At 40.4% G+C, this 11,128-nt stretch overlaps 1 protein-coding gene across 1 annotated transcript in view; it reads right to left on the bottom strand.

Annotated features, from left to right (window-relative positions):
• Positions 1-3,448: 3,448 nt before the first annotated feature.
• Positions 3,449-11,128, bottom strand: part of LOC106904964 (anion exchange protein 3) — a 33,716-nt gene continuing 26,036 nt past the window's right edge. Inside the window, exons 18-23 of the mRNA XM_014969522.2 lie at positions 9,797-9,886; positions 9,560-9,726; positions 7,927-8,180; positions 6,980-7,149; positions 6,071-6,244; positions 3,449-5,196 (exon numbers count right to left, since the gene is read on the bottom strand). Coding sequence (XP_014825008.1) covers positions 5,119-5,196; positions 6,071-6,244; positions 6,980-7,149; positions 7,927-8,180; positions 9,560-9,726; positions 9,797-9,886 — 933 coding nt within the window. The 3' untranslated portion in view covers positions 3,449-5,118. The remainder of the gene's footprint in view (positions 5,197-6,070; positions 6,245-6,979; positions 7,150-7,926; positions 8,181-9,559; positions 9,727-9,796; positions 9,887-11,128) is intronic.

Genomic DNA, 11,128 nt, shown 5'->3' with positions numbered 1-11,128 from the left:
GTTTATTTTTTAAAATAAAAAGATTTGTTTCAATAATTATCAGATGAGAATAAAGTCAAAATTTTGTCAGAATAAAGTTGTTAAAAGACAAAAATAAATTTATAATAAAGGAAGTTTGAAGTCATGATGATAAAGTCAAAATAATGAGAACAAAGTGGGAACATAACCAGAATGTTAGGAAAATGAAGCAGCAGTTTTATTACATTTCATAAAGAAAAATAATTTTAAAATTTAAAATGAAGTTTGATGAATATCTCGTGAAGTTTTTACAAATAAAATATTTCATCTTTTAACACATTGAAACGACTGAGTTTATTTAGAAGAAAAACATCAGATTTTAATAACTATCAACACCTTTTTCTCACTAAAACTATTGTTTGTCTTTTATTCTCATATTAAAAAAACTCCCTTACTGTGGCCCTAAAACTCCATGGCTGTAACTTGTGGGTTATAATATTTATATTCAATATAATGTATTTTACTAACTACTAAAATAAATAAACATATTAATAATTTTCTAATTTAATAAAAAGTTTTGCATATTAGAGTAGGTTTTTTAGTGTATAAAAATATCTTAAAAACAAAAACACTAAACTGAAAATTTCCTATAAAATGTTCTACTTTTAGAATCAAATTTACACAAACTTTTTAATTTCAAACGGAGATTTAGATGTTTATGTGACTCTAAAATAAATAGTCAGAGCTGCTAGTTTTCATTTATTTGAGAAAAGTTCAGGTTTAGACATTAAACTAATAATTACGATTAGAGGTGTGCCGATCGATCGGTCACCGATCATAATCGGGCCGATTTCCGTGAAAAAGTGCATGATCGGTGATCGGCGATCATTGGCTCTTGTTGCCGATACCGATCATCTCATTCCCAGCCTGCTTGTGCAGCTGGTCTCCTCTTTCCTTCACTGCGCAAACGCGCAGCAACAAATCCTAAGCAATGTGTAACTATAACCACTGAGTGAATGGGGAAGTTTGCGTGTTGCGGCGGGAAATTACCTCGAGGTCGGGGGTGAAGCACGTCAAAATGCATCAACACGACGAATCTAATATGGCATAAAAACAGTGCCATACTTGACGGAGGTTGGCTACATCGAGGCTCACAGCAGTAAAAAAGACATACGGAGGATCAGACAGCAGGTAAAGCAGCGCACAGCTACAAACACTCACCCGGATTAGCATGACGGTCAGAAAGCTAAACAAATAACCCGCAAAATTATTGAAGTCTTCGAGACGCAGGTTCTGCTCTCGCTGTTGAACCGCTGCTACGCTACAGGTAGTAATATTTCACAGACGGAGCTTCGCTTCTGCTCCACCTGGTAGTGACTCTCACACCGAACCTCTGCTTAAAGCTGCAGCATCTGACTTAAAAAATACATTTTACATACGTATTAAAACTTTCGCTGTCCTAACATGAGACAGATAATCTCTAAAAAAAATAATCGATCTCCTCCCTGATCTGCATAATTACTCCGCTCAGTCAGAAACAGCCAATCAGAGCTAGCAGTAATCAGCTAGCCGCCATGCTATCAGGACGTTTTCATTCAGTAACTCTGGATTGTTTATTGTAATGGATCCTGTTTTTGCCTTTGAATGTTAAGTTTTATACTTGAATTTTTTTGGCAATGTTGAGAGGTTTTATTTTGGCTCTTTGTATTATTTAGCCTCTTCAGAGCCTTCATGTGTTTTCAGTCTGTTAAAGATGGTACCATAGCAGTACAATTTGCACAAAGCCTGTTCAGTTTAGTTTTCTTCTTGGAAAAAGTTATTAAAAACAAGTTTTTGTCTAAATTAAGGTGAATTCATGGTTCCTTTTTCCACATAATGTAACCGTTAGGGTTTATGATAAAAATAATAATAATTATGTGATCGGTATCGGTGATCGGCCCTCATGGGTGATCGGTATCGGTAGGAAAAAACCTGATCGGCACATCTCTAATTACGTAAATTTGTTTTAAAGCTACTGAATATTTTTAAATGTGATTTAACTTCCAAAACCTGTGAGAAAAAAACCAAAAGTGACATTCAGCTATAAGATGAGCAGAACGAGAGGAACCCGGTGAGGTCCGATACGAAGCAGCTCGTTTCCAGTGAACCTCCTGCAGAGCGCTGATGCACAGCGGCTCTTTTCCAGTGAACCTCCTGCGGAGCGCTGATGCACAGCGGCTCTTTTCCAGTGAACCTCCTGCAGAGCGCTGATGCACAGCGGCTCGTTTCCAGTGAACCTCCTGCAGAGCGCTGATGCACAGCGGCTCTTTTCCAGTGAACCTCCTGCAGAGCGCTGATGCACAGCGGCTCTTTTCCAGTGAACCTCCTGCGGAGCGCTGATGCACAGCGGCTCTTTTCCAGTGAACCTCCTGCAGAGCGCTGATGCACAGCGGCTCTTTTCCAGTGAACCTCCTGCAGAGCGCTGATGCACAGCGACTTGTTTCCAGTGAACCTCCTGCAGAGCGCTGATTCACAGCGGCTCGTTTCCAGTGAACCTCCTGCAGAGCGCTGATGCACAGCGGCTCTTTTCCAGTGAACCTCCTGCAGAGCGCTGATGCACAGCGGCTCTTTTCCAGTGAACCTCCTGCAGAGCGCTGATGCACAGCGGCTCTTTTCCAGTGAACCTCCTGCGGAGCGCTGATGCACAGCGGCTCTTTTCCAGTGAACCTCCTGCAGAGCGCTGATGCACAGCGGCTCGTTTCCAGTGAACCTCCTGCAGAGCGCTGATGCACAGCGGCTCGTTTCCAGTGAACCTCCTGCAGAGCGCTGATGCACAGCGACTCGTTTCCAGTGAACCTCCTGCAGAGCGCTGATGCACAGCGGCTCGTTTCCAGTGAACCTCCTGCGGAGCGCTGATGCACAGCGGCTCTTTTCCAGTGAACCTCCTGCAGAGCGCTGATGCACAGCGGCTCTTTTCCAGTGAACCTCCTGCGGAGCGCTGATGCACAGCGGCTCTTTTCCAGTGAACCTCCTGCAGAGCGCTGATGCACAGCGGCTCGTTTCCAGTGAACCTCCTGCAGAGCGCTGATGCACAGCGGCTCTTTTCCAGTGAACCTCCTGTGGAGCGCTGATGCACAGCGGCTCTCCAGCTGCAGGTTTGAACACACACTGCAGCAGCTGTGAGCTCCACTGCAAAGACCAGTCAGGGAAATAAACCTCAATGCATTTACAGTCTGCCTCACTTTACAGGAAACGGCGAAATGTTGCCCCTTTAATCCGGTTTCCCCTCTGAGTCGTACATGAGTTTGGTCGTCGCTCGCTTTATGTACACAAACGGTCCAACTGGGTGCTGGGAGTATTTACAGAGCAAAGGTCAGTTTCCCCTGAGACAGAAACCCTGCAGGCTCAAAGTGAAGAAGGGCAGTTTGTTCAGTTTTACACAGAACGTCATTATGAGACAATATGTTTGATTTGAGTGAAATCTGGGATGTTAATGAGTCAGAGCATAAAATAACCAAATATTCAGTCATTTGTATTTTTTCCACAGAGAAAGAAACAAACAGTAATTATCATCACAAAACTGGGATAATAAGTTAGCTGGGATTGTTGTGTTCAGCTGAACCTTATTAGCAACGCTAGTGTTAGCACATTAGCTAACATTAGCTTTGCTAGCTATCCAGAAAGCTGCTGGGTTCCAGATGAGAGGGTCACAGTATGAAGAACTAATGAAATAACTTCCTGCTCCGAGGAACTACTTCCTGTTTCCAACCTGCTGAAAGCAGCAACACCAGCTAATGTTGGTGCAACTCAGAGCTGATTAATTTATGCTAGCAAAGAAAACATTAGCGTATTAGCTAACATACTGACATTGTGTAGAAGATTGTTGCCAAGCAGCTAGCAGTTAGCTGCTCAGGCTAACGTCACGGAGCAGGCTGTGATGCTCAATTACGATTTTCTGCTGCCGTGGTTGTTTTTCATTAAGATCATAACATTACGTCAAGATGGTCCCGTTAGCGATCAATAAATAACACTTGCAACTGCTTCTCAAGTTGTGCAACGATGAGTTTTTTTTGCATGTTTTGTAGACAAAAACAAGGAGTAAATGTTCACCAAAAAATCCACAAGTTTTGAGATTAATCTCAAAATTTTCTACAAAAAAGTAAATTTCTGAGTTTCAATTTGACAATTTTCAACTTTTTAAACTCAGAAATTTTAAAGATTTTTCTAGAAGATTTCTGAGATTTAAAAAAAAAAAAAGTTTGAAAAGTCAAATGTTTTCTTAAAAAAATGCAAAAATGTTTAAATAAATCTCAGAAAGTTTCTTTGTCGACAATTTTTGAAACTCTGAAATTTCCAATTTGTTTTTTTAGAATATTTCTGGATTAATCTGAAAAAGTTTGAAAAGTTAAAAATTTGCTTGAAAAGGTTTTAAATTAATCTCAGAAATTTTCAAGAAAAAACTGGAATATTTCCAACCCGAGATCGATCTCCAAATTTCTGCATTCTTTTGTCAGAAATGTGCTTTTTTCCATCTACAATGGCACCAACACACCGTCGTGTTTCTGAACCAGATTTTTTAAAAACGGATTAAAAGATCAGTATATAAAAGTCACTGTAGAGCAGAAGCATTGTGGCGTAATCCACTAAATTCCCACCAAAACCTTTAAAGAACGGTTACGCAACAACACTGATTGAATTTAAAAATCAGCCATTTTTCTCCCATTTAGTGTCACTTTTTGCTCTCTGTCCTTTTACACAATTCGGATTTTGACTGAATTTTACACAGAATCACCAGAAAATAAACACAGAGTAGAAAATGAAGGTTGGGTGGGTGAGAGTTATATATTTATACGTTCAGGGTCGAACTACTAACAGATTTCCTCTGAGTTTCCACCAGAAAACGACATTTAAAGTCGGCCAGGAAGTTCAGTTAGTTTCTAAAAGCGAAAACGGCAGAGCAGAGGAAGAGGCAGCTCTGGTTTCTCCTTACAAAAGGAAAATAAACCAGGTTTGTTTCCCCATTGCACTTTTGCCCAGACCTGCAGAGTAAAGGGACAGAAGGATCCATCAGAGGGCGACGCGTCTGATTTCTGGATGGAAACGTTTCCAAACCGTCACAGAGTGACGCGGTTCTGTGTGCTCCGACCCGGCGGCGCCGCAGCAGGAACCGGGTTCTGGTCTTCAGACCAGCATGTGGATCTCGTTGTATTCGTCTCGGCCGTCTTCGTCAAAGTTGGGGGAGTCTTCGTCACAGTCCAGCTGCGAAGGAGAAATCGTCTTAAAATGAGCGACAAATTTTACACAGAAACGATAAAACCATAAAACACCTGGAAGAGGCTCAGTTTAAAAACCAGATTAAACCTCAAAACGGTTTTTAAGCGTCTGGACAAACCTGTTCTGAGACTGTCCAAAGAAAAATTTAAAATGAGACATTTTGACCTTTTTTAAACACAAAGAGCTCGTCACTGATTGGCTGGCGGCTGTGATGCGTTGAAGTAACCTTGGTAACCAATCAGTTTTCAGTCCAGAAGACGGATTGTATCAATACTTTAATATTTTTACAAGTTTATTCTTCTGTTTTTACAGCTTAATCCTGGTAATAATAAGACCTTATTTAACTGATAAGCCTGTGAAACTCTGTTATGTTTTATTTGTTTCATGTAAGAAAAATAAAGTTATTTGAAAACATTTTAAACATGTTGAGTATTCAGACTTGAACTTTATGCCACAACTGGTTGAAAACAATTTTGTGTTAAAAAGGTAATAATGAAAAGTAATTACATTTTAATTTATAGGGTAACTTTTATATTAAAGATTAGATTAAAACAAACAAACTGGATGATGAAACCAATTATAATATTAATCTGCTCAACGTTTTGAAGAGGTTTTATTTTAATTTTTTATATTTATAAAGTTACTGGAGCTCCAGAATGAATTTGGTGTCTTTATGGTTAAAAACTTCAAGCAAATTAAATATTTTTAAATTTACTTATAATGTTAAAGTTAATCTCGGACATTTGTTAAAGAATTTTCCAGTGAAATAAAAGCAATCCGGGGTGAAATTAGCTTTAATCTGAGGAACAACATGGCCGCCGTGTCGCTGAAACATGGCGGCGGCGGCGGCCAGACGTACCGCCTGCAGCTCGCGCTCCTCGAAGATCCTGGAGAGGACGAGGCGGCGCAGCGGCACGGTCATGATGAGGATGAAGGGGAAGGCCAGCGACGCCACGGTGGACTTCACCACCCACAGCGCCACGATGCAGGCCAGCTGGATGACGGTGAACATGTTCATGCGCCACGTCCTCACCTGAAGCACAAACAGCCACACAGGCTCTCCGCCGTCAGGAAACACAAATATGCGTTTCTGGCTCCATCTAGTGGCCGCTGGGTGAACTGATCTGAGTCTGAGGCCTCTTAGAAAACATGTTGGTGAAAACAGACTCAAAAAAAGACAAAAAGCAACAAAAATTTTTAAAAATATAAACATTTTGTATTTAGATAAGATAAAAAACTGATTTCTGAGTCAGAAATCAGAAAAAGCTGATTTTTACCTCCAGTGCTCTACTGGCAGTTTTAGCTTCACCTGCCACTACAAGAAAAACTCAGTTAATCTAGTTATTAATCCGATAACAACCTGTATTGATGTTAAGCAGAAACTTCTGAACTTTCCACACATTCAAAGGATTTTTAGTTCCAGATTCAGTTCAATTAAGTTAAAAATCAAAATCACTTTATGAACAACGAAGGGAAATTAAATAAGAGTTCGCTGGAGGAATCCTGACTGTGAAGTCTAAGCAATAAAATGTTTATTTTCTTATTTCAGAAAGAAATTGATGTGTGTTAATTTGCAACTTTTAATTATTTCCCACATCGTATATAAATGGTTAAACTTTGAAAATGTTAAAAATGGAGCCAAAGTTTCTGAGACATTCAGAAATCCTGGAGGATGAAGATCCGATTTGCACCAGAATCACAGAGACGTGATGCGGCCAGGAGCAGATCCGTGGTAACCTGGAGCTGAAGTACAGACGATCCGGGTTACCTTGGTGACGTAGATGTGGTCCGGGTGGTGCTTGGCGGGAGTCACCATGAGCGTGATGCGTTCGTAGAGCTGGATGCCGGTCAGCGAGGTGACGCCCATGTAGAGGAAGATGCCGAAGAGGACGGCGAGCGGGATGTGGCGCAGGACGTCGGTCATCACGATGGACATGCCTGCAGCGACGCAGGAGAGTCACATGATCACACCGCCGGGCCGAACGCCAGAAGGTTCCCTACGCCCAGTCTGATCATTCTGGGTCGCAGAAACCACGAAAGTTAAGCGGAAGGAAAAACTATCTGAAAAACATTCACGTAATTTTACCAACAAAACTTTTTTTAAAAACAATTTTACAAAAAAAGAAGCGTTTATTTTAATTTGGCCCAATCTGTCTTATAGCTGACAAAAACCAAAAACTAGGAAAATCAAGTGGAAGGAAAAACTGCAAAGAAAAAAAGACACATTAAGTGAAAGATGTATCCAATTTTACAAATAAAACAGATTAATCTTTATTTCAATTTTAATATTTTTAGTTTACAGTGAAGGGGAAATGCAAAATTTAGAAAAATAAGTGGAAGGAAAAACTTCGAGGAAAATAACATGTTTTAGGAAAATATTAGCAGCTGGTTTTTATTTATTTTAATTTTGATAATTCTGTCTTGCAGCTGTCAGAAACTGAAAACCTGGAAGGTTAAGTGGAAGAAAAAATTGTGCTAGTAAAAAGTAACATGTTAATTGAAAAATATTGATAAATTTTTCAGAACTGGTGTTGATTTCTTTAAATTTAGATAAATTTGACCTCCAGCCAAAAAAACTCTCTTTCTCTGAAAATCACAGTTTTTGCGCAGTAGCATTAAATTAGTGGCAAAGCTCTGTAAGAAGACATCGATCCACTTATATTATTATTGGAAAATTGAGTGGAAGGAAGAGCTGTGGGCTGGGTTTCTGCTCACCGACCAGCACGGCCACCAGCAGGCCGGTCAGCCGCTGCTCCTTCACCTCCTGGATCACGGGCTTCTCTCCGGGCGCCGTGGCTTTGCTCATCACCGTCAGCGCGTTGACGTGCGTCACGGAGCGCACCGTGGCAGCGGTGAGCCACGGCAGGCCGAAGAGCGGGCAGACGGCGCCGAGCACCACGATGAGCAGCAGGTCCAGGTGGAAGCCGGAGCCTTTCATCAGGCGGCGCTCCTTCTTACTGACGATCAGCCTGAGTCCAGAAAACCACAGAAACATGAGCAGAAAGGGCAACGAAAAACACAAACACATGAAACTCAGGAAGGAGATTAAACTCAGGAATATTCTGGAAAATAAACCTGGAAAATTCTGAGTTTCAAAAATTCACTCAAAAAACAAAGTCAGAAATCATTAAATCAATTTCTGAAATTTTCTAGAAAAACAAACCTGGAAATTTTGAAGTTTGAAAACCAAAGATTTGCTTGAAAGACTTGAAACTTTCTGATTAATCTCTAGAAATGTTCTAGAAACAAAAACTTTCTGAGCTCCACTGGTTGAAAAGTTGTTTGAAAACATATTTTGAGGTTAATGTCAGACATTTTCAACAAAATTACAAAAGTTAGGAAAAAAATAAATTTTGGAATTTTAAAAGTCAACAATTTGCTAGAAAAACTTTGAAATTTCAGAAAATTTCCAAAAGTAAAAAATGTTCAACATTTGAAACCAAAATTTCCAAGTTTTTTTTTCAAGAAAATTTTAAAACTTATAAATCTCAGAAATTTCCAAGTTTTTTTTTGTTGTTGCAAAATTTCAGGTCAATCTAAAAAAAATTCACTTTTCAATCTGAGATTTTTATTATTTTTTTAAATAATTTGTTAATCACAAATTTATCTATTTTTTTCTACCAAATGAATATTTTGACATTTCAATCTAAAAGATTTTCATATTTTCTGTGCAAATTTTAAACTTTCGGAGTTCAGAAATTTATTTTATTTTCTGAAGAATTTCTCAGATTATCTTCAACATTTCATGTTTTTGCAAACAAATTTTCAAGTTTCCAATCAGAAACTTTCTGGACTTTAAATCAGGGGTCCCCAAACTATGGCCTGCGGGCCGGATCCGACCCGCCTCCACATTTGGTCCGGCCCCCTGAACAATAGAGCATTCAGATTTTTTTTCATTTATTGTATTTTCCGGTTTATATGTGGATTTTTCTTCAACCACCAGGGGGCTCTTTAGCAGGAAGTGTGTCCTGTAAACTGTGAGTGTTTTGTTTTGCATGGCGCATTGCTGCCATCTGTTGGACTTTTAGGGAACTGCTTGACTTTTATGTTATTTAATCAGTTCGGTTGTTTGCTAGCGGTAGAGCAGATGAACACACGTCTGTTATGAACGCCGCATTCCAGGTTGAATTCTTCGAAGCGATGCCGGTAAGTAGCAGCTTATACTTCAAAACGAGCCTTTATGTTAGCATATGAGAAAATTTCCGGCCCCCCACCAGAGAAGGGAAAAGTTATGTGGCCCTCACAGGAAAAAGTTTGGGGACCCCTGCCTTAAATACATGAGATTAATATCAACATTCTGAGTTTTCTATCTCCGTAAACATCCTGGTGTGTCGCCGGGGAGACGCACGAGGTGATTTGAGTTTCCATAAAGATGAGGATGAAGACGAGGAGAGCGGGAACGATGGACGCTCCCATCATCCATGTTGGGAACGGCTGCTTGTCTCCGAACGGACTGATGAGCCAGCCTCTCTTTTCGGGAGACGTGACGGAAAACCCAGACGGCACGTTGAGTTTCTGGAAGACAAACGGAAAGAGATGAGACCTCCGTAATGTCGACGAGACGGACGCCACGGCCTGAGCTCACCTGAGTGTAGGTGTCAGGAATGGAGATGTCCACCAGTACAGACAGCAGGATGGAGATGGGAATCCCAAAGTCACCGATAATTCTTCTAGCCTGAGAAAGAAACGTGAGAAAACGTCAAAAAACAGCAAATTAACCAGGATTATGGCAGCTAAAACCGTTAAGAAGATCCTAATCTCAACTGAGTGAGGCGGAGGATCCCTCGTTTCCACTGATGGCATTTGGTTATTTTATTTTAATACATGCTACTATACGCCATTTTATTCTACTATACGCCATTTTATTCTACTATACATTTTACAGTCCAACCAGTAGTGGGCACCGCCAACTAAAGAGTTAGCTGTGCTATCCCTAGAGCGCTAATCATAAAATTAGTTTCACACATACTAAATGCTACACCAACATGGTATGTAGAGGAAGCTAATGCTAAATGCTACACCAACATGGTATGTAGAGGAAGCTAATACTAAAGCGCTACACCAACATGGTATGTAGAGGAAGCTAATGCTAAAGCGCTACACCAACATGGTATGTAGAGGAAGCTAATGCTAAAGCGCTACACCAACATGGTACGTAGAGGACGTTAATGCTAAATGCTACACCAACATGGTATGTAGAGGAAGCTAATGCTAAAGCGCTACACCAACATGGTACGTAGAGGACGCTAATGCTAAATGCTACACCAACATGGTATGTAGAGGAGGCTAATGCTAAATGCTACACCAACATGGTATGTAGAGGAAGCTAATGCTAAAGCGCTACACCAACATGGTACGTAGAGGACGTTAATGCTAAATGCTACACCAACATGGTATGTAGAGGAAGCTAATGCTAAAGCGCTACACCAACATGGTACGTAGAGGACGCTAATGCTAAATGCTACACCAACATGGTATGTAGAGGAGGCTAATGCTAAATGCTACACCAACATAGTATGTAGAGGAGGCTAATGCTAAAGCGCTACACCAACATGGTATGTAGAGGAAGCTAATACTAAAGCGCTACACCAACATGGTATGTAGAGGAAGCTAATACTAAAGCGCTACACCAACATGGTATGTAGAGGAAGCTAATGCTAAAGCGCTACACCAACATGGTATGTAGAGGAAGCTAATACTAAAGCACTACACCAACATGGTACGTAGAGGAGGCTAATGCTAAATGCTACACCAACATGGTATGTAGAGGAGGCTAATGCTAAATGCTACACCAACATGGTATGTAGAGGAGGCTAATGGGTTGGACATTATTTCATATTTCTCAGTGGTTTGATAAAAGTGTTTACTGAGTTTATATTTGATCAGCATGCGTCGTTGGAATCTCAAGAATCTTCAC

Source organism: Poecilia mexicana, unplaced genomic scaffold (genome assembly GCF_051168715.1).
Source record: "Poecilia mexicana isolate PSO_F unplaced genomic scaffold, ASM5116871v1 scaffold_2, whole genome shotgun sequence".
Taxonomy (NCBI): domain Eukaryota; kingdom Metazoa; phylum Chordata; class Actinopteri; order Cyprinodontiformes; family Poeciliidae; genus Poecilia; species Poecilia mexicana.
The sequence above is the reverse complement of the archived record's forward strand: the minus strand, read 5'-3'. Positions and strand labels throughout refer to the sequence as shown.